The sequence below is a fragment of the Tasmannia lanceolata genome, unplaced genomic scaffold (genome assembly GCF_043159265.1).
Source record: "Tasmannia lanceolata isolate RefF3 unplaced genomic scaffold, GAP_Taslan_0.1 ptg000037l, whole genome shotgun sequence".
NCBI classification, from domain to species: domain Eukaryota; kingdom Viridiplantae; phylum Streptophyta; class Magnoliopsida; order Canellales; family Winteraceae; genus Tasmannia; species Tasmannia lanceolata.
The window spans coordinates 16,576,520-16,600,745 of NW_027518714.1; the positions used below are offsets into that span (position 1 = coordinate 16,576,520).

Consider the following 24,226-nt stretch of genomic DNA (forward strand, 5'->3'; position numbering starts at 1 on the left):
ATCACCAACACAAGAAGTAAAGCAGTATAACTTGGGCAAGGATGCATTTGCTGAGGTAGATCACAACCATAAGGTTTGAAACAGTAACCTTAGAAACCAAGATATGGTGGCAAATAGAAGGCCATAAAGAGTAGCACTAAAATACATCCATGTAGAACCTTGTTTAAAAAATATATCCAAAAATGCGAAACAAGAACAATGGTAATCTTTGAAACATAAACTCTTATTATACAAAGGTCAGAAGCCTGCAAATAAACCATAGAGTATCAAGTGCATTTATTCTGGAACTCTTGCACAATAGCAACCCAAAACAAGGAAAAAGAATTAAAGGGTAATATTGCTGCTATATTGAGATGAAAATTTAGATGCACATTTCCCTAAAATGAAACTACAGAGAGCATTTTGCAAATGGACATAGCATATGAATGGGGAGAGCTGAGAACAGAAATCCGTGTCAAGCAATTTTGCTTACTGTTTTGACCAGATAAATGAAACATATTTCCATTCAATATGTGAAACATTACCTTAAATTGAGAACTATCTTTAACAGGGGCTGTTTTATACTTACAATGGCCAGTGCCATGTTATAAAATTTTTGTATTACCCAAAGTAGTCAAGAACATCTGCCACCTGATCTGCTAAGTCATCAACAGAAGGCACGGGGATATCTGAAGAAATTGCCGCTGCTCCTAACTGCAAGAACTCTTGAGGAAAGTGCCAAACAAAATAACGTGAGTATAGTGTTGGATAGAAATGGTCCGTGCACAAACACAAGCCAACCAAAATGCTAGATCCTCAAAACCAATAAAGCATTTCATCCATTTTACAGTACCTCAATTGGATAATTGAAAGAACTAACTAGTTCATTTCATACATTTTATAGTATTAAACTTCATTAAGGGAAACATTACAAACAAAAAAAAACAACACAATTCCAAAGTCAAGTTGCATATAAAAGTCAAGTTCCTCAACCTGACATAACATCCAAGCATCCCAAGCCATAAAACATCCAAATAGAAAGGAAAAGTAAATAAAAAGGAATGCCATCAAATGATTCAAATCCTCCATTCCAATGTCCAAGTTCACGTTTCTTTGCATCATCCTCTTCAACATGAGTGAAGTGACAGTTGGACTTTCAAGGTCAATCAAGAGAAGTAACAACTGCAAAAGTATACAACAATTAATGTAGGCATACAAGTTACAATAATTAATTATAACAAAAGAATTAAGACAACAATAAAAAAACAAATAAAATGTTACCTGATTCAAATTCTTCAAGTTCATCTAGCTTTTCTTCTACTTCAATAGGGAGTGGCGAAGCCCGTAACCAATCTTGTCCACAAATCAAGCACTCTACTAATTTAGGGGTTAGAGAACTACGAAACTGATCAAGAATACGACCCCCGGTGCTAAAAGCGGACTCTGAGGCAACAGTAGAGACGGGAATAGCTAGAACATCTCTTGCTATTTTGGAAAGAATTTTGTATCTAGAACTATTCACTTTCCACCAACCCAATATTTCAAATTTTGGGTCTTGCTTTTCACATCTTTCTTCTAAGTACTTATCCACCTCAGACTTAGTATCCACACTCTCCTCTTCTTCTAAAAATGCAACAAAGTCCGAATCAACAAGATCTATAGTTTGCTTACAAGCGTCTAGGTTTTGCTTGTCAACCCCCATCTCATCTAAGTGTTGAACTTTATTGGGAGGCGATGTGGAAAGAGATTGGTAATGCACAAAAAGACGTTGAAATACTCCATATACTCTATTAGTGAGTGCACTAACCTTTTTCCGAAGCATAGAGTTTAGAGTAACAAAATTTAATATACTTCAACTTAAAGCGAGGATCCAACACCACGGCAAGTAATAACATCATATTAATTTTATCGATGTTCCCCCAATACTTGTCAAATTTTTCTTTCATTTTCAACGCCATAATGCTCAAATAAGCATCTCCACTTTTTGACGACTCATCCAAAAGACGTTCAATCTTGAAAACTTCATGAAAATATGAGTTAGATGTAACATATAAAGATCCAGATAACCGTAGAGTAGCCTCATAGAAAGATTTCAAAAATTGAGTCAATACTCGAGCATTATCCCAATCATCATCATTAGGGCACCCATCTTTCAACTCTGCCATAAAAAGTACATCTTCCTCTCCAAACCGTTCAAAAGCTTTTTGAAATTTCAATGCAATTTTCAACATAAGATAAGTAGAGTTCCATCGAGTTGGAACATCTAGGCAAAGTAAACTCTTACATGTAATTCTCTCTTTCTCCACACAAAACTTAAATCTCTGTGCTCTTGATGGAGAACTCCTAATGTACCTCACATCCCCACGAATTCGAGAAATCGAATCGATGACTTCACTTATCCCGTCTTTGACAATCAAATTTAATATATGGGCACAACACCTCATATGAAAAAACTCCCCATCTAAAATGAAACCGTTCCTAATAGAAATTTTTTTCTTCAAGTATCCAACAGCAGTATCGTTTGAACTTGCATTATCTACTGTAATTGTGCACACCTTTTCTATACCCCATTCTATCATGCATGACTCGACGGCTTGTCCAATTGCCTGACCCTTATGACTAGAAATCACACAAAAGTTTATTATTCTTTTATGTAATTTCCAATCATGATCAATAAAGTGAGCTGTAAGGCACATATAAGAAAGGTTTTGTAAAGATGTCCATGCATCTGTTGTTAGGGAAATTCTTTGGTATGTTTTATGCAACAAATCCTTTAATTTTTTTTTTCTCAATTGCATACATTGCCAAACAATCCCTAGCCACTGTACGCCGCCCAATCAACTTAAATCTAGGTTGCATGACACTACAAAAATGTCGAAAACCCTCTCGTTCTACAAACTTGAAAGGCAATTCATCGATGATAATCATCCTATTAAGCGCTTCCCTACACAGCTCTTGGTCAAATTTCCATGCCACAAGACTACTATCCCCTTCTTGTGACAATGATTGATATGAAGAAAGGAGTGTTTGCCTCCTGTCTTGAAAATTGGGATACTTACTGCAATTTTTAATATGCTTCCATAACGTACTAGTACCATAAGAACTGCTATAAGTATAAGAATTGTGGCAATAATTGCATGTTGCCTTTTCAAGTTTCCCCCCTTCCGGATCTTTAAGTCTAGCAAAATGCTCCCACACTCCAGATGTAAAAGACCTTTTTTTCATTTGGCATACCTTTGCTTTACTTTGAGACGTGCCTTCCTCAATAGGACTTAAACCTCCAACAGGTACATCATTAGGAATGTTGGTGTCTCCCATGCTCGACATCTAACAAGATAAACAAGATATGGAATATGGATGGTTAGATGCCTAGATGGTGTGACAAGAAATTCTAAGACAAGCTGCATCAATAAAATGAATTGAACTCAGACAATAATATGAATACGAATTGAACTCAAATTCTAATAGCAATAATTCTTGAGAGATGCATCAAAGCAGCATGTAAGAATATGATTTGAACTCAGACAAGCTGCCAACAAGAATATCTAAATGCCTCAAGAAAACGTGCAATGTGGTTTCAGAAGAAAATACCCTAATTAATTATGCACTTTCACAAAATATAAGAATTCTAAGAAAATAAAGTTATCTAAAATTAATGTTGCAAAGGACAAAATCACAAACCCTAATCTTTAAGTTTAAACCCTAATCTTTAAGTTTAAACCCTAACAAAGCTAAATGGATCAAAATTTGTAACAAAGAAAAACTACTCAATAGAGTCAAAAATACTAATATAAATCTGCAAATCTATAATGTGCAAAACCAATAGGGTTTTCCCCTCTTTCTAAAACCAATCTGCAAAACAGAAACCCCCCAAAAAAAATTCCTAAAATCTATAAATCTGTACAAAAAAAAGAAATCAAGGCCATGAGAAATAAAAACCCAACAATGAGAGAGAGAGAGAGAGAGGAATAGAGGGAAAATGAAACCCGAAATAGGGTTTTCCCCAAAAAACATAAAAATAAAATAAAAATTGCACCTCAAGAAATCAAATTCAAGTATTCAACAGCAGTTTGAACTTTGAAATAGACATACAGGTAGAAAAGATGGAGAAAATTGATGAAATTAAACTCACTCTGAGGCTGAGATCTGGAAAAAAATGACTCGAAGCTCGATTGGAGAAATCCGGCCGCCGAAAAGCCAAAAAACCCCTCTTCGAATCTTCTTTAACTAGGAAAGAGAGTGAAGAGAGAAAACGGGTTACAAAAAAGAAGAAAATAGAGAGAGAGAGGGATAAAACCCGAGAGAGAGAGAGAGAGAGAGAGAGAGAGAGAGAGAGGAGAATCATACCTTGCGGGAGCGTCGGAGACTCGGAGCGAGAGAGTCGGAGAGAAGGAGTGGCGGGAGACGGCGGGAGACGGCGAGAGCCGAGAGACAGAGAGAAGGAGGGAGCGGCGGGAGTGGAGGCGGTGGAGGCGTGGAGAAAAAAAAAACTAGGGTTTCTGTTTTGATATGTGATTTGTGAATATATTTTTTAGTTTTTTAACTTTTAAGTTTTAAGTTATAACTTATAAGTTACAGGGGGTGATTTAAAATGGGAGAGGGTGATTTTATCAAATGAGGAGTGGCTAAGGTGAGGGTCGGTTCTCGGTTCCGGAATCCCAAACCCAGAACCGAACCGATTTTCCGCCGGTTCCCGGATTTCGGAACCGGAACCGAACCATATAAATTTGGAACCGAACCGAACCGAACCATATGTGCCGGTTCGGTTCGGTTCCTCAGTTCGAAAACGGAACCATGTCCGCCCCTACCTACTAGGACACTCCGATGGATGGTCCGATTTGAAATAGATCGTGACCAAGACAAAGGAGTGGGATCAAAAGAACACTCCGATCCGGCCCAACCAGGCCCGGACCGACCCATATAAAAGAGGATCCGATCCGAAGTGGATCCATTGCACCCCTAACCATACCTCGCTGTCACGTGCCACCCAGTTCACCCGCTACAAAACAGTGAACATGCATTCATCCGAATTAGTCTCTCTCCCTTTCTCTCTGTAAACGGCCGGAACGTGAGCTATTAGGTCAGAGACTTCATCTTCTTTCTACCCGTTTTAATTTCGAGCTTTTAATTTTTTGTTCTCAATCCCATAAAACAGAAATCCTGGTGCAAAAAAAAAAAAAAAATCCTTCTCTCAATCTGAAACCCTAATTTTATTGTCTCGATCCCTGTTCTATACAATTCATCACCTTCACATGTTTTTGGAACCCTAAACATGTAATCGTGGAAGAAGTGCAAACCCTAGAAAATTAGGCAGTGTTTTCGTCATTTTAGTGAGGCGTTTTGTGTTCGCTGCATTTGTTTTGATCTATGAATTTCAGTGTGAATCGTTAGATTTTTTTATTTTATTTTTAAAGTTTCATGTATTTTATTTTGTGGAGACAGTGATATATAGATGGATTGCTTGTGATGGTTACCTATTTGTTTGGGGAAGAAATTGTTTGGAGATTCGGAATGTATCTAATTTTCTTGTAATGATTTATGCGTGAAGTGTCAGATTATTTTTATTCTTTGTATGAAATCGCTATTTGAATCATTCAAAAAAAATTAAAAAATCGCTGTTTGGTTTTGTGTTACAAACAGTGGGTTTAGAGGATTTTCCACATAGTATCTGTGATATGTGCATAATTTTATTATGTTTACAAGTAGTTGTAATGTAGTTATTATGTAATTGTGGTTATGTGGTTTAGGGTTGTGGGGGTTAGTTATTGGTGATGTGTCTTGTAAGTAGGTAGATGAGCTTGTGATGTGGCACTCTATTTTGCTTGTATTTAAGTAGTAGTAATTCAATGAAATGAAGAAGTAGAGAATTTTGCAGCGAAGAAAACTTTGTTCTCAGGAGAGTCATGGTCCCTCTCGAAATGAACCTCTAGGTAGTCCGGTTGGCTCGAATCAACCTCTTTCCCCATCTTCTCTATCTTTTGTTTTGTTTATTTGTGTTACGGCTAATTAGGGACATAAAATGTGGTATAAGAGCACTTGATCCTGCTCCATGGCTACAACTTGGGAGATTTTGGATTCTATGCGTGATGATTTTGAAAATCAACGCCCTTGTTTTGAAATTGATGGAAGAATACTGATGATTTGCGGAAAGCTTGGACAAAATCAGCATAGCGATCGAGGAAATGCCAAAAAAGATGAAAAGTTGAAACTTGAGAAAGCTAGTTTTTGTGCAGAGAAAAGTACGAGAATTGATGCCGACAAAGATGAAAAATTGTATTTCTTTTCGAGTTTGATCACAAAGGATTTTGAAAGTGGAGTTCAAAAGATCGCGGCTGTTATTTTTGAAGATGGAAGTAAAACATTAGTTGTGTTGCTCAACAAAATCACGCCCAATACGATATGGTACCCCGGTGGATTTAAGTATTTTCTCCAACAAATTCAACCTTGAGGACAGGGTTGTTTTTAAGGGGGAAGGAATGATATGTGCATAATTTGATTATGTTTATGGGTAGTTGTAATGCCGTTGTTATGTAATTTTTGGTATGTAGTTTAGGGTTGTGGGGTTAGTTATTGGTGATGTCTTGGAAGTGGGTAGATGCTCTTGTGATATGACACTCCCTTTTGCTTGTATTCAAGTAGTAATTCAATGAAATGAAGAAGACGGAACTTTTACAGCAAAGGAAACTTTGTTTTCAGGAGAGTCATTGTTCCTCTTGATTTGAACCTCTAGGAGGCCCGGTTGCCTCCAATCAACTTCTTTCCCCATCTTCTCTATATTTTGTTTTGTCTATTTGTGTTACGGCCAAGTAGGCACTCTGGAAAAATGAAAAGTTAAATTCCATATGTTGTCAAATTGGCTCATGGTTGACTTCTTTCACAGTAGAACAATTCTATATGATGTTAAATTCTCTGTTGTCAAATTGGCCCATGGTTGACTTTTCTAGTAAGGACTCCAATTATAGATTATGAATGTGGGAGCCGGATGAGAAGCTTTCTATTGACATCTTGTTTATGGAAGCTTCATGTCCCCTTCTGTCACCCCCTTAAAATGTCGACACACACATTGGCTTGTGGTGGCACCTCGCACCCTTGACAATGTGCACTTGGAACATCAAGGTGGGAAGAAGGCCATGAGACCAAGGCTTTGGCATGGCCTAGAGCATAGGTGTGGGCTATGCATAGCTTGCACGGGCAAGCATTAGTGGGAACCTAACCTAACCTAACTCAAGTATGGACTAGTTGGGCACTGGACTAGTTGGGCACTGGACTAGTTGGACACTGGTTGGGCACTGGACTAGTTGGACACTGGTTGGGCACTGGACTAGTTGGGCACTGGTTGGGCACTGGATTCGTAGGCACTGGATTGGTGGGCACTCTCATTGGTGGGCGTAGGCAAAACCAGCGCACCAGTGCGCATGTGACAATTGGCAAGCGTCGGGGTGTGTTGGCACATGGAGGCAATCGATACCATTCTTGCTTCTGTTCAGTACATCTTGACCTCCACCTCGTCATGATGCCAATTGCCAATCACTCAGATGAGGTCGCTGATTCTATCATGGCACTTACATATTCTGTCTACAACCGCTCTAACGTTGGATGCGTCGATGTAGGAGACTCGTGCCTGTGATTGTCTACATATATACCTTCTTGCTCTTGCTTCTCTCCATTTGGATTCCGTTCGCCCATCCAAATACTGTAAATCAATTTCCCTTGAAATGGTTCCCCCTGAATTCTATTTCCCCTCGATTTGATTTCTCTTTGAAATTGTTTTCAGTGCAGTTAAATAACCCCTTAATGTTGACATAAGCTAGAGGAAATTTGGTTCTGGTCAAAGTTGGAGGGTTTTTTCAGAAATCAATTATGGTTAGAGTGGGCCCTTCTAATCACACTTCACATATTCATGGAAAACATAAGAAAATAATGAGGTGACTTCCCTAATACGATCGTGTGGGTAAAGGAATTTAACTTTAATAGGAATTATTTGGACAAGCGAAGGCCGGCTAGGATAGGTGCCGTTAAGCTTAACTTGCCTTCTTAGGGTCCGGAGGGTGTATTTGGCTTGAACACTCATTGTTGGAGGTGTTAAGGTCCTTTATCATCCTATGTGGTAATCCAAGTGGAGACTTTGAATGCATTCTCATGGTAGGACTTTTCAAGTGTAAGGAGGTGTGAAACAAAAATAGGAGTCCATGAAGGTTGTGAACACATTAGAAGAACCATTGGAGTTGCCAGGGGATTGAGGTTGCTTGTCGTTGCAAAAGAAGGTTGTATCATGTCCCTTATTGTGCTTTGAGCAAGACGTACTGAAAATTTCTATTAGTTGCATCCCATAAAAGTTGGGTCATTTATCAAAGAAAAAGAATAAAAAAAGAAACAATTGGCTCATGGCTATTGGAGAAAAAGAAAAAGAGTGGTGGAGTGAGCTTTTTTTAGTGAGTATGTTACACATTTTGTTTCTAGAAAACGCACACATCCAAAAAAAGAAAATGAATAAGAAGCTCTGTTACAGATGATGCATGTGAATAGATTTGATCTTGATTTAGAATTTCTGATGTAATTAATCTGATAATGTTTGTTTTGATGTTTCTGCGAAGAATTATTGATAAATTAATTAGAAATTATATTTCATGCTTTTCAATGCTTCTTTGTCTTTCTCACTCTCTCTTGTCTTCTCTAAGGTGTGAGTGAAAGCTCAGGATTTGGTTTGGGTGGCGTGGAGGTTCAGCACATTTTCTAGGCATTTTCAGAACAATAAGTGGGTTTTCAATATTTGTCACTCCAATTAGTTATACTAAATCTGGTTTTGCTTTTCTTTTGGCCAATGTTAGGCAATGAATTCACTTTATCTAGATTGTGGCACGTCGTTGTGGTCATCATCATTGTGTGTGTGTGTGTGTGTGTGAGAGAGAGAGAGAGAGAGAGAGAGAGAGAGAGAGAGAGAGAGAGAGAGAGAGATTGGGTTTTTATTTGTTGGATTTAACTGTTCTATAATTTTATGGGAATGGCTTATGTTAGTTATTGTACTAGAACTACGGTAGGAAAATCTATTTCTCTTTTACTATCTCATCCGCATTGCACTTGCATTTTTATTAAATGAAAAAATAAAAATAAAAACAGATTAGAGACAGTTTGATTTATGAAAAAGAAAATAGAACCAAAACCAAACAATTGGAATAGAAAGTGCACATTTTGATGCACTGACTGAAAAAAGTTTAAATTTTGATAATTGTAATTATGTTCTCTTTTTGAACTTCTCCCAAAATCAAAGCCTAAACCTTAAGATACCTTTCTACCCAAAAGAGAAGAAGAACAATCAGTTTCTCGTCATTTCCCCTCTTCGTTTTGGATGATGGTCTTTTGTTTTCTTTGGTTTGTCTATGGTTATTCAACTCAACTCTCAACTCAACTCAACTCAACTCAACAAAGCCTTTGTCCCAAACTAGTTTGGGTCGGCTAAATGAATCCTTTAGAAAAATTTCATAAAGAAGGTGAAAGGAATCTACCCGGCTCTAATCCTGGCTCTAGTTGGGTTCGTCTACGTGAATCATTTTCTTCCTTTCTATCCTATCCAAGGTCACGTTCTATGTTATGTTCCTAGCTATCAAGTCTTTCCTCACTGTTTCTACCCAAGTTGTTTTCAGTCCGCCCCTACCTCTTTTTACTCCATCAACTTGGCACGAGTCACCTTTTCTCACTGGAGCATCCAAAGGCCTACGTTGGATGTGTCCAAACTCCAAACCATCTTAAGCAGTGCTCTCTCATCTTCTCCTCAATTGGTGTCACCCACACCTTTTTACGAATGTCTTCATTTTTAAATCTATCTAACCTTCTGTGGCCGCACATCCATCTAAGCATTCGCATCTCCGCTACACTCATCTTATGCACCTGCTGCTTCTTGGTGGCCCAACATTTTGAGCCGTACAACATGGCTGGCCTCACAACTGTCTTATAAAACTTTTCCTTCAACTTGGTAAGGATTTTACGGTCGCACAGAACTCCTGAGGCAAGCTTCCACTTCAATCAACCTGCTCTTATTCTATGGTTAACTTCCTCTTTAATCTCTCTTTCCTTATTTAGAATTGAACCAAGATAGCGAAAGATATCCCTCTTAGGTACCTCCTGTTCAGTCATATTTACTACATTCTCGTCCCGCCTCCTTACATTACGAAAGTTGCACTCCATATACTCTGTCTTAGTCCTACTCAGTCTAAAACCTTTGGTTTCCAAAGTAGTTCTCCATAACTCTAACTAAGCATTTACTCCTGCCTTGGTTCTGTCGATTAATACTATGTGATCTGCAAATAACGTACACCACGACACCTCATCCTGAATACCCTCCGTAAGCTCATCCATAACTAGCGTAAAAAGATAAGGGCTTAGAGCTGATCCTTGGTCCAGTCCTATTGTAATTGGAAACTCAGACGTGCCATCCGTGGTTCTGACACTAGTTACTGCTCCTGGGAATCCTATCATACGCTTTCTCCAAATCACTGAAAACCATATTAAGGTCCTTTTTATTTTCTTTAAATCTCTCCATTAACCGCCTAATCAAGAAGATAGCTTCCATAGTCGATCGTCTGGGCATGAAGTCACACTGATTCTCTGACACCTTAGTCTCTTTTCTTAGTCTATGCTCAATTACCCTCTCCCAAAGCTTCACGGTGTGACTAATTAGCTTAATTCCCCTGTAATTGGCGCAACTCTGAATATCCCCTTCATTCTTATAAATAGGTACTAATGTACTCTTCCTCCACTCATCAGGCATCTTCTTAGTCTATGGTTATGAAACTACTAAGAAATATTCCTTACAAGCTGATTTCTCTCCTCTATTCCCATATATGTGAACCCCTTAATTTACTGTCTATCCCTTTGGTGAACGCCAGCTCATCTGTTCCAGATCACTCATAACGTCTAATGTATTGACTTGATATGGCTGCAAATTTTGATGTTGAGTAAACAGTAACCTATCATCTGTCGCAAGTTGGATTTCAAAAGGGTACTTAGAAAGAGCACTGGTCAATGAGAGAACCAATATGGGAGAAGTCCAAGAAAGATCTGAAAGCTCAGAGAGCTACGGATTATCGAAGGATATGGGATCTCACGTATTGGGAATGGAGTAGACTCAACTACCAGAACTTTTGGTATAGGTTTTAATGTAGGAGATGCAATAAGGGGTGGACATCTTTTGATAGAGAAATAGGTAACAGGAGAGAGATAGATAACAGGCATTCGGGTTGGCAACGATGAAGAACATGAAAGGGATGAACAGATTATTAGGGCAACTATCAGCTAGAGAAAGAAAGAATCTAGACGAAAGGAATCATGGCGTAGAGAAATACTATCGAGATGTGGCTCAAGGTACAGAGTCATCATAACTTAACTTCACAATAGTTATCTTGAAAGACCTAATAATTAGAAGATGTTAACATTATGGAGCAGGCAAGAATGCTTGGTGAAGTGGACATTCAAAAAACAATGCTTGAAGAGTGGTGGCTTTTTTAGGAAAAGTTTTTTGATATACAAAATAAATAGTTACACGGTTTTTATTGAACCATCGATCATGGAGGACTCAAATCTGATGATTCACACCATACCTCGACAGTATTTGTCCAGGGATGTGGACAAGTGGTGCCCGGTAAGATCATTGGATCCAATTGGGACCTTTGTACTCCGTGACTAGAGTCCCACTACACGCTTGGGAGGAATCCACATTCCAGACGATTGATAGCCAAATTGGGGAAAACCTGGAGCTGATCTGTTCAGCACGTTATGAGTTTATGTTGAAGGAAGGTCGGATTTTGGTGAACGTGAATGGCTGGTCCCTGTCAGTTCTACACTTCAGATTGAAGGTGAGAAATAGGCCCTTTTGGGTCAAGATTTTGTTGGTCTGTGAGGGCAACTCGGTTGGAACTGGTTATGTGCATTTTCTGAGTCATTACTCAATGGAACCCTGAGCCAAGAAGCTTGGTGAATCGGAAGTTTTAAGAAGACGACCAATAGAACTCATCCCAACAGTCAATCAAGTGTGGTAATGAACAACTGGCACCCATTAAAGAAAAATCCATAATTTGCCCGCCGAAATGGGAAAAAAGAAAGTTTTGAGAAAAAATGTGGCAGAAAAAAAAGATTTTCCAGTATAATGAGGTTTGTGGAATCATTTACATCTAAATCCAATCTTCACCGCCCAAAACTTATCATTTTAAAATGGAAGGAAATACTTTGGAGGCGGAAATCCTGAGCCAACTCGCTAAATTTGGGAGACGAAACACTGTATATTTCCACAAAATGGCTTATGCTCGGCCAAGAGTCAACAATATCCATTGCATCATGAGGATCGAAGAGGCTAGAGGCCAAAGAGGAAATAAAGATCACTCATTATATATTCTCAAATCTTTATAGTAAAGAGAATGATTGGAGGCCTAAGATGGACGACTTCCAATTCAAATCCATTTCAGGGGAGAAGGCAGAAAGACTTGAAGCATCTTTTGAGCTATATGAGGTCAAAGAGGTGATTTTTCTATATGGCCAAAGACAAAGCCCCTGGCACCTGATATATGAATTCCACTTCTATCATGCTAATTCCCAAAAAGGAAGACGATGTTGAAGCTAAAGACTTCAAACGTAACAGTCTGGTGAATATCTTGTATGAGATCAACAAGGTGATCTCGAAGGTTATCACCAACCACACTAGGAGGGTGTTTTTTTTTCTTGAATGGCAATGTATAAATAATAGAGGGAGGGAAAATACAAACCGATCGAGAAGGTCAGCTAAGAAGGATGAAAATAAGAGCTACAAGATAACAAGGAAAGCAACAGACAAAGCCTTAACAGGGGGCTATGTCACAAATGTCCTTCTTGGGAATTTCTCGGCAAGGGAAAATCTCGGTATGCATTTTTTTTTTTCGGGTTTATATTGGGGAAAAAACGGTAAAGATAATTTTTTATGGGTAAAAATAAAATTATTTTAAAAATATACAATTATTAAATTTAAGAAAAAAATATAAAATAAAAATATCGGGATAATATCGCGATATTATCTGAAAATTTTATGATAAAAACAAAAAATATTGCTATATCTTGGGATTGGTTGAGGATTTTGTCGTTCTATCAACATGTCGCGATAAAAATGCGTTATTTTGAAAATATCGGAGATATTTGCCGATCCCATCACGTGTTGAAAAGATATTTCTAACCCCTCAACACGACCCACGATCCATTATCTCATCAATCTAGCAGGAAAACCTCCACTAGGAGGGTGTTGTTGCTTATTCTATCAAAACATTGAGGGGTGATAGATTCTAGATGGAGTCGTTATTCCTCATGTGGATATGTTGCGCCATAGTAAAACAAAGGGGGTGTTTTATAGATTATATGGAGACCTTCTTTGATTAGTTAGTTGATTTCTCTCTAATTCAAACCTATTGTTGGAACTTTACTTGGATGTGTTGATTTCTATTGATGAATTACTTTTAAAGCTCTGAATCTTTATGAAAACTTGTTTATTTTGATTTGGGAATGTACGTTGCTGTTAATCTGATTAGAAACCTTCCCTAAACTCCAATGTTCTCAGAAAATGCTGTGTGAACCCTAGGTTTGCAACAATATCGGTACTCTTGCAGTCTTGCCCCCATCAAGATATATCTGACCCCTTCTCTTCCCAGTTATGTATATGGGATATTTTAAGAAGAGAACTTATTTCTTAGTAGAAGTTTCGGAGAAGGAATGTGGAATACGATTTCATTATATTTCTGATAAGGAACAAGACATCTCACAAGAATATTTTTTAGTCAAGTTATAGCTTTGAGAAGACAAATTTCCTATCTTTTTCATCCCAGGATAAATGTGATAGGGGAGTCACTCTTAGGCGGCTATTTGGCGACTAGTTAAGTAGACATGCGTTTCACCGGTCTAGGAGTAGTTCTTTCTGTTGTTTTCAGTTTTGTCAGAGTTACTAAATCACAGATCAGAAACGCTGGACACAAAGCAAGTATTGTGAGTCATAAAATTGAAATCAGAATGTTCATCGCATGCAAGTGCGTTGGATATAGCTCATGTCATTGCCTATTTTAAGCTAAGTTAGGTGTTTGTCTTTTATAAATCTCAGATTGGTCCTCTTATCTTTTCAACTCAAACAGAGGGTAGACCATGGCTGTATTCTACACTCCTCTATTCATTGATAGTCTTACAACTCCTTTGTTTCCTCTTCTCATTCATTCATTGATAATTCCTCCCGTTTTGTTTTTTTCATCCACTGCCAGAAAGAGGGAGAGGGAGGGAGAAAGATAAAAGAAAAGGGATTATATTCCCAAACAAACAAAGAAAGTACCAGCAAGCGTATTCGTAGATTAATTCTTTGATCCATGGCGGAAACATACTGTCCAGACTGCAAGAAGAATACAGAGGTGGTTTTTGACCACTCGGCGGGGGATACTGTGTGCTTCGAATGTGGCCTTGTCCTGGAGGCCCACTCCATTGATGAGACTTCTGAGTGGAGGACGTTTGCCAATGAGTCAGGCGACAATGATCCTGTCCGTGTTGGCGGCCCCTCCAATCCTCTCCTGACAGATGGGGGTCTCTCCACTGTTATCTCCAAGCCTAATGGTGCCCAAGGGGACTTCCTCTCCTCCTCCCTAGGGCGCTGGCAGAATCGTGGGTCCAATCCTGATCGGTCCCTCATCCAAGCCTTTCGCAGCATCGCTACCATGTCTGATAGGTATGTTCTTTTCTCTGAATGATAACGACTCTCAGAAAGATATATAAAAAAATGTTACTGATCTGGTTGCTCTGTTTTTTCAGGCTGGGCCTTGTTGCAACCATCAAGGTACACTATTGTAACTTGCATATGGTTATTATGTTTGATGTTTTGGTTATGGAACAGTTGCATTGTTGGAGATATCATTACTTACTGCCAATGCTTGCAATCGAGCAATATTATTATTTCAAATCCTATGTTTGCAAATTAACTGTTACTTTTCCTTTTTCTTGTATGTATGTTTGGTGTTGCAATGGGATTGCCAAATGCCAACTATGAGCCTCTATTTTTTTTTATCTCTATCGATGAGTATAAATTGATTCTTAGCATATGGACTATATTCATTTTTAATATGAACTATATTCATTTTTATACTTACACATTTTATTATGAAAAAGAAAGGATTACAGCATATTCAAGAGGAAGTCGTATGTGTTAGAATGGGAATAAAACTCCCAATACACAAAGACAACTTTCTTTGTGATGATATCCACCTTCCTTATTTGCATTCCTATCTGATGCAAGTAGAACTGTAATCTGAAAATTACAGGTACTACTTTCTGATTTGTACATATAGGAAATTCACAACTTGCTGGGGGGGGGGGGGGTTCTTCTGAACATTTCAGAGTTCTATGAAATTTTCTGCATTTATGAAATTTCAGAGCCCAGAAAAATTCCAGTCTGAAATTTTCAATATGCATGGAAATTCAGACTTCTAGTAGTTCAGAAAACGCGCAGTTGAATTTTCCACACGCAGACTGTAATCAAGAGCAGCACAACCTTTTGTGAAAAATTTCAGAGCAAGAGTGAAAGTGCTCTTGCTGTTGATTGAGCTGTACAAGGAGTGTGCCGCTGGTTGAAGACAAGTTAGAAAACTCACCGAGTCAACTCATGACTTTCCGAATCAACTCATTTTTTCATAAAACCGAGTTAAGACTGTTTTTGTCCAAGTTTTTTATGAAAACAGTCATGACTCAACTGTTTTTGTCCAAGTTTTTTTATGTCTCGGTGACTTGCCAAGTTAGAAAATAGAACGAGTCAGTACTGTTTTTCTTTATTTTGCGTTAAATGCAACTTGGGCAATCAATTTACGACTTGAACGAATCCCCAATATTTGGATGCGCAGCATAGACTCAGAGAGTAGTGGAATTAGAAGCCAACATGGAGGAGACAATCATTGGATTTGCCTAAAAGTACCTTGGTGAACAGTGGTAAGTAGTGTTTGGTTGTGCGGCATAGACTGAGAGAGTAGGGGAATTAGTAGGGGTGTCATTATTAATATAGAGAGAAGAGAGAGAGGGAAGAGAGAAAGAGAGAAAGAGAGAAAAGTACCATTCCCAATAATTTTCAAGCTAAATTCTACCTTTTTGGTGGATTTTGGCTTGGAAGTCATAGGGGGGATATGAATTCCAACTCAGTAGACATGCAATAATTACCTAGGAGACATCCTAGGGAGTCTCCGGAGAGTTCAATGCTATATTGGCAACCATATGAGGAGTAACATCCCAAATTCAAATCGACGACAACTGGGATTTTGTGCAACCAAACACAGCCAGTGTTTAAAAACTCCTTGACTCGACAAGGAACTTACCCGAGTCGACTCCTTTTTACCTTGGCCACGTTCCGCGTTGCACCACATCCGCATTCTGCATTTTGCACTATAGAGTCAATAAACTCCTTTGACTCTCCCGAGTTATGACCGTGTTAACTGCGTTCTTGGCCGCGTCCGCGCCTAGTCGACAAGGATTTCTTTTGGCCGTGCTCCGTGTCATATCCACATTTTTAAACACTGAACACAACCATTCAACCCAAACTAGATCACTATTCGTGCCTTTAACTCCTACTTTAAACTAATCATAGAAAATGAGGCCAACACCATTTCTAAACAGTAGGGTGAGACTTAGGTCTGGCTTTTAGGGGAAAATCCAATGATGCAGATTGTAGTCCCAATAAGAGGCATATTTGCCCATTATGACTTTTAGGGATTTATTTATTTATTTTTAGTAGTTTTTAGGGATTTATTTATTTGGGGGACCGTAGCTTCATAAGTACAAGGTCGTGCCCTCCATAAGACTGACAATCCGAAGTCACAGGTTCACCTCTTTAGGATTGATCTTTGACTATCAGTTGATGGAGAGGGAGGAGAAAGCGGGAGACAGGAATGAGTGGGCCCCCTATCACGTACTAACCTGTCTGATGTTATGTTCCAGGCAATGAGTAATGAAAATGCTCCAAAGAGCTCAAAAGAAGGATACAAGCCAATTAACATAAAAGCAGTCAAAAGAGAGGTATGTTGTTTAGTTTCTAGGATTTTTTATTTCCTTGGTATTTAGTTTTAGAACTGGTGGTGGGAGAGCCTTGGCGCAACGGTAAGGTTGCTCTATTGTGACCTGGTGGTCACGGGTTCGAGTCACGGAAACAGCCTCTCTGCAAAGCAAGGTTAAAGGCTGTGTATACCTAGCCCTCCCTAGACACCGCAATGGTGGGAGCCTCGTGCACTGGGCTGCCCTTTTCTTTTCTTTTTTTCTTTTTTGGGTTTGAGAACTGCGGTTGATCATGTTAAAGAGAAATTGGCTTCATTGACAGGACAGAAGTTACATGCTTTCCATTTTCTGTGCACTGGGCGTGAGCTAATCACCTTCTTCTGCATCATCAATCTCCAAGTTACATGCTTTCCATTCACAAGTTCCTATGTTGTACAGGTCCCCTGCAAAAGGCTGCACAAATAATCCATGTAACACTGCTTCCATTTGGAGTGGCGCGAAAGGTTATGTGCTAGAAAAATTGAAGGCATGCTAGGCTCTGGCAAACGAACAGCAAGTCAAAATATTAGTAAAATCTCCAAGAAATGTTTAATCCCACCAAATCCAATGATCGGCATTTGCATGCAAGAATATTTTGAAACGCTGCATACACGCATCAGGGACTGGCAGATATCCATTTGTTATGAGTCTCCTTAGGCTTCTTAGTTTCTTCTAAGATTTGATATCAATACCGGAATCACTTGTATAGTATTTGAAACGGTTATGCTTATGAACATGTTATCATGCCTTGATGATTAATCTTGCTCAATTAAGCCATTGTGATTGCCTTATTTCAGGAGAGTCAATTTGAAACTCTTGCTTGACCTAGGTATGATGACTAAATTTAAGGAAAACCTGAATCCTTTGATTACTTGGTTCAAACTCAGATCTAAATTAGGGCTTTAAGGCCAAAAGTAAAGCAGTGTCTTATCTGAGATACCTATTTTAATCTTGAGTTAAGGCTTTCTCTTTTTGCATCGTTTGTGAATGTCAATTTGACCCAATTCTAATATATAGATCCTTTTCTGTATGGCACTATGCTGCGCCTGTTTGGAATTAATTCTTGCATTATAAGTTGTCTATTCTATATTTGTTCTTAAGAAGTGCATTGATGTATTGCTTTCTTATGTTCCTTTTGTGAGCAACCCTTTGTTTACTTGCATGGCTTAAATCACTTCGGATTTTAATATCTGTTTGTGACATTCTCGGCATCCAAGTACATTTTAGTGGATCTGCAATTTCTATTCATCCAGCTTTATTCATGCTTGGTGTGTATCTTCCTAATTTACTTATTAGAGTGTTGGCTTTATCGTCATTATTTCTTTCCATTTCATGGTGTTTCTTTGCTGTTTATTTGCATGGTTTAAATCACTTCGGATTTTAGTATCTGTTTGTGACTTTCTTGGCATCCAAGTACATTTTAGTGGATCTGAAATTTCTATTCATCCAGCTTTATTCATTCTTGGTGTGTATCTTCCTCATTTACTTATTAGAGTGATAGCTTTATCGTCGTTATTTCTTTCCATTTCATGGTGTTTCTTTGCTGGCACTTTCTTGGTTTTTCTTGATTGTTTTGAACTATGCATTCTGGCTATATGCACTTCCTCCATTTGCTATGTTAAGGCAGTCTAATTGACGGCAGCCATTTTGGCATGCTTTGCATTTTCTTCTTATAAAAATTTGAATCTTGCTTGACTGATAAAAGTAGATTAGGTTTTACCTTTCTCTTGGAATAGCTATACATGATTCATAATTATTTTACTACTATAAAGACTTGTATTGATCTGTTCATTAGGCTGTTGTATGCTATTATTGGGCTATCACAGCCAAGGCACTTGTATTGGTTTGGTCTTTTGGGGACCCACTTCATCTTTTTTTTTTTAATGATAAACCCACATCATCTTTCTTGTGAAGTGCCTTGGCCAACACTGCAGTTCACTGAGCTAGGTGCCTGCATTTAATTGGTGGGCAATTTATGGCTAGTCATTTTTGAATGACAAGTTTAATGAATGACCGGCAATTCCCATGGAAAACATGATTTAGATGATATAAACAGGATAGGCTGTATATTGGGGGAGATTTGTTTCTGATGAACAGGGATATTCTTGGAATAAATGGTATTTATGAGGCCGTTAAAGTATAATTTGTAAAAAAAAAAAAAAGCTACACAAGTTTGCAAACTAATGGACCATGGTAGTTTGGTCATTTGAAACCTAAATATTGATCTAATGGGTATTGGGAATTCATGATTCGCTGTCATAAATGTAGTTGACTGAAGAACCAAGTATACTCTTTATTAATAGAATTAAGTGTGCAATATTCAAAGGGAAATGATATCAACACTATCATGTTATGATATTTTCACTAACACTTCTTGTTTTTTAGTATTTAAAGAGCTGTCAAGGTTATTACAGTTTCCAAAAAACTCTCACAAGGCAATTAAAAAAGAAAAGACGAGCTAGGTTTGTGCAATTATCAAAACATGGTTGAGCTGATATCATTTCCCTATGCAAATTGCAAGTGTTATCTTTATAAAGTTATTGGATTTGCAATTTTCATGTTAGATCGTACAAATGTAATATTGTTAGATGTTCTTGAGTGTTTCCTATTGCTGACTTTGGAATTTGGTATGAAGGACCGGGCCAACGAGATATATAAGAAGGTGGAAGATCTAAAGTCAATTAGAGGAAGAAATCAGGATGCAATTTTGGCCGCTTGCCTGTACATTGCTTGTCGGCAAGAGGACAGGCCTCGCACTGTTAAGGGTACAGTTTAAAGCTTAACATATGGATGCTTCCTGGTTTATCTTTCAATATCTATAAGCTTCCTTGGATTTGTGACTTTCAATTAGAAATTTGCTCTGTTGCCAATGGAGCTACAAAAAAGGAAATTGGCCGAGCAAAAGAGTACATTGTGAAACAGCTGGAAGTAGAGATGGGTCAATCAATGGAGATGGGAACTATTCATGCTGGGGATTTTCTGGTGAGTTCATCAAAGCTAAATCACAAATATCATTCTCGGGAATTTCTTGGCAAGGGAAAATCTCGGGATATATTAAATTTGTTTTATTTTTCGGGTTTATGTCGGGAAAAATGATAAAAATAAAATTATTTAAAAATATATAAATTAATAAAAAAATATTAAATATAAAATATCGTTAAAATACCGTTAAAATATTGTGATATTATCACGATATTATTGTGGTAAATGGAAATATCGCCATTTTTTTACATTTCTCGGGATTATTTCAGGATTTTGTCGTTTCATTGAACCATCTACTGTATGTGTTGCTTTTAATTGTTCTGTTGGAATTTGACTTTGTCGATGATTCGTATAAAATTGATCTCTAATTTGTTCTCCGTCTTAATCTACAGAGGCGTTTTTGTTCCCATCTTGGCATGACCAATCAAGCAGTTAAAGCTGCCCAAGAAGCAGTTCAAAAGTCGGAGGAGCTCGATATAAGGTGGGTTTCTGGTCAGAATCTCTGGATAGGTCACTGAATAATAATATTATGGATATTTATTTTATGAGGAATGCTAGTTGCAGATGCATGGCCTGCAGATGCACGTCAAACATGCAGAAATGCATCTAATGAACTACAGTTAATGTGTTTTGAATAGTTAGTTGAAATAAGTGTGGTTATCAGTGAAGGTTTTCCTCAACTTTTGAATTCAGATATGTATGTTGTCTCAGGTGTGCTGTTAGTTAAGCATCTCTGTCCACGATGTCAGAGTGCTTTTGATTTATCTGGTTTTTCCATTTGACCTTGTTGTCATATCTGGTTGACTTGACCTCATGATCCATCTTTTATCTGAAGCATCAATCGTGAGAATTGAGACAGATAATCAGTTTTGGACTCACAATATGCTGAGCACCTCACAATGAAGTTTAATTTTGAGTCCAATACCAATTATTGGACCTGCTTGCACCTGGTATCATATAGATTATAGGTACCAGCGTACCGTATACTTGGATACTCATCAAGCTGTTGATCCCCATCCATGTTGCATATGGAAATATATGTAAAGGCCCTGGTTTTATTTTTTTTATTTTTTTGAAAATGCTGCCATCTTGGATGCATGTTAAAAGAAGCTATAGAAGGAAATTTTAAAGTTATCGATTTTCTTTTTTTGGACATATTCGATATATGCAATTTTGATTCATATTTTTAAAATGTATATGTTTTTCCCTTTTATTATGATCTGATATGCATATTATTATTCTTTTATTTATCATACCATTGTATGCTCATGTCTACTTTTTTGGATTTCCAGGATCGCTAGTTTGACTTCTGCTCACCTGTTATATCCAAGTTTGATAGTCCATAACTGCATTTCTGGTTATATACTATAGTTTTCTATAGAATCATTATTGTTAACTTACCTACTTCTCCAAAAGCTTAAGCTGTTGGAGAAAGGCGTTATTTATCTTTTATACTTTAACACTCCCCTGCACGTGTGGCCCACTTGGCAAACACGTGGCACATGTGGTCCCACTTTGGGCCGACCATCACATGTGGATTTTTGCTATCTGGGAGGTTTGAACTCGTGACCTTTGGCTCTGATACCATGTTAAACAACCAGTTACTCCAAGAGCTTAAGCTGTTGGAGAAGTTGGAGAACAGCATTATTTATCTTTTACAATTATCATATACATTATGTGTTTCAACTTTCAAGAACAGAATAAGCATCTCCCTCGATGTAATCATTTTGTGTACAAAGCCAAATACCAGTTGATTGTGGTAAGGGACGATCAATGTCGGAACCGGGTGGGATCAGATGATCCCTTTTAAAGCCCGGATTCTTTCAAACTTGGTTTCCTTGCATTAGCTCTATCCACTCAGTCTGCTGTTGAAAGCATTGAATTCGTCAACATGGCGTGTCTTATTTTAGTATTTCAATATCTCATATCCAGGCAATTACAAGTTTTCAGTAGCCCTAGCTTCAACATTCTGTTAATGCATAGCTGCTGGTTAACTTTATTCGTCAATGTGAGGCCTCGTAGCTAGAAGAATGTGTGTACTGTGCTGTCTATTGATTTGTTCTGAATTTTAATTATTTTATTAGTTTTCTTTTTATTTTTTTTTAATATCCCTTTGCAATGAATGATGAAGTTCTAAAGTTTGTGCTCATTCAATAATAAAAAACATTGTTAGTTTTTGCACGTATCTCGTGAATGCAGTAGTTACGATTAAGATCTAAAAATATTAGAGAGAACATGACTGGAATACCAGCCTAGACTTTTTTACTAGACTTTAGAATACATTAAATTGGAGGTTTGCCCAAATGGATGGCAAGCATTCTGATGAAGGAATGCACTCTAAATGGATATAACAGAACAAAGAGTAGACCACTAATAGGCTAAGAATCCATCACGGCAACACATAAGAAAAAAAAATAACAAAAGGAGAGGACAAAATTGTCCCCGAAAGAACTGGAATGGGCCAGCAAAGACTACTACTAACCACAACTAAAACCACCCATGTTTGTTGTAGAGCCAAAATGACCGTATGATATGGTCCTTTCTTGCCTTCAGTACTTTCATACTTTACGAGGTACCATGTCCCACTTCATGTGTAGATTATAAAACAATGAGGATTGAACAGCGCTTTTTCCCCCCCACTGTATCAGTGTTATGTGGACAGTCCATATTTTTCTTACAAAGAGAATTCATATCATGTATTTGCAGGAGGAGCCCCATATCAGTGGCAGCGGCGGTTATTTACATGATAACCCAGCTATCAGATGAAAAGAAACTTCTCAGAGGTTTTAAAATCTCTCCTTCATCTACTACTGTTGCATTTGTTGCTAGCATCATTACTTCGTAGAGCAATCTTCAAAATTTTGATTGAGATTTTGCGCCCATTTTTTTTTTTAGAAACGGCTTGAGCAGGAACTTGAAGAACTTGTAACATTAGATTATATTAGGTTGTTAAACCCTACTAACTAAATGGAATATTTGACTGGGTTTTATCATTCGAAAAAATGTTTCACCGAGTTTTGTATCGACCCATAATTGGGCAGTCATTGGTCAACTTTGCGTTCCGATTTTTTAAACCTTGCCTTCTTAGATGAGAATTGCACTCTTGCAGATATTTCACTTGCAACAGGAGTTGCAGAAGGGACGATCAGGAACTCCTATAAGGACCTCTATCCCTATGCTTCAAGACTGATACCAAGTTCGTTTGCAAAGGAAGAAGACCTCAGGAATCTATGCACTCCTTAAATGAATTTTGTTGACATATAACTCCTTTCTGAACGAGAAAGCCCCTTAAAGGGTAGGGGCTATGGCAGAAAGAAATTCTCTGACTTTGACGATATCTGCATTGAATATGATGTTATGTTACTTTGATCAACAAACTTAATACATATATGTCCAGGATAAACCCAAAACAGATATTGGGCTTTTTTTCCTATTGTTCTTTTCCTCTTCTTTGTATTCATTTAGAGAGAGATATTTGATTGTTAGTTGTTTTGTAGTTTGTATTATTTATGACTTTTTTCCTCAAAAAACAAGAACAAAAAAATAAGTAACTGAATTGGACCTATAAAAGAAAGAAGGCAAAGGTCCTTTTCGACCTTTGATATATATGATTTATATCATAGTTTTATTATTTATTTGAATTTATTTGTTTTTAATTTGAATTTCTTAGGATATTTTAACCAAAAAAATCTTGAAAAAGGGAGAAGAGGGATGGTATCGCCATCCATGGTTTTAAATTTCGTCCGAAATCCAAAATCCGAAATTTCAGATTTCGGTGGAGACCAAAACTGAAATTTCCTGAAATTCTATTTTTTGCCATTTACCAAATTTCGGTAATTTCGGTCCAAAATTTTGATTAAATGCCATTATTTATTAAAAAAGAAGTGTTACAAAATTTTGGCCCGAAATTTCGAAAATTTGGTCCGGAATTTCGAACCAAATTAGGAAATTTTGGATTTTGCCGAAATTTCGGTTTTCGGTGGGGTCCGAGACGGTTACCGAAACCGAAATTTTAAACAATGTTGCCATCAATAAATTTAGGCCCCTCCACTGTAAAATTCTATGGTTTACACCCATACCTGCATATAATGTATATGCATTCGGCTACGCACAGACTATATGAAAATTCTTCCGCAAATGTCATTGCCCCTTTTCGGTTTTACCACGTATGACAACAGAATTTCTTTCGTTCCCACAAAAATTGGTCATT

The 24,226-nt window shown here is 37.7% G+C and overlaps 2 protein-coding genes across 3 annotated transcripts; one reads left to right on the forward strand and one right to left on the reverse strand.

The window, feature by feature from the left end:
• Positions 1-1,781: 1,781 nt before the first annotated feature.
• LOC143861274 (zinc finger BED domain-containing protein RICESLEEPER 1-like) lies at positions 1,782-3,306 on the reverse strand. Its single transcript, XM_077372216.1, has 2 exons — positions 2,780-3,306; positions 1,782-2,598 (listed from the first exon to the last, which is right to left on the reverse strand). The coding sequence occupies exons 1-2, from the start codon at positions 3,304-3,306 to the stop codon at positions 1,782-1,784; spliced, it is 1,344 nt and encodes a 447-aa protein (XP_077228331.1).
• Positions 3,307-4,937: 1,631 nt separating this feature from the next.
• Positions 4,938-23,524, forward strand: LOC143862611 (transcription initiation factor IIB). Of its 2 annotated transcripts, XM_077373673.1 has the most exons (9): positions 4,953-5,059; positions 8,658-8,734; positions 14,238-14,692; positions 14,776-14,800; positions 19,670-19,799; positions 19,886-20,016; positions 20,409-20,497; positions 22,723-22,799; positions 23,126-23,524. In XM_077373673.1, exons 3-9 carry the CDS (start codon positions 14,340-14,342, stop codon positions 23,257-23,259), a joined length of 939 nt encoding a protein of 312 aa, XP_077229788.1. In that variant the 5' UTR covers positions 4,953-5,059; positions 8,658-8,734; positions 14,238-14,339; the 3' UTR covers positions 23,260-23,524. The 2 variants fall into 2 exon arrangements, with proteins under 2 accessions (XP_077229789.1, XP_077229788.1); XM_077373674.1 differs by lacking the exon at positions 8,658-8,734 and having other exon boundaries at positions 4,938-5,059.
• Positions 23,525-24,226: the final 702 nt, after the last annotated feature.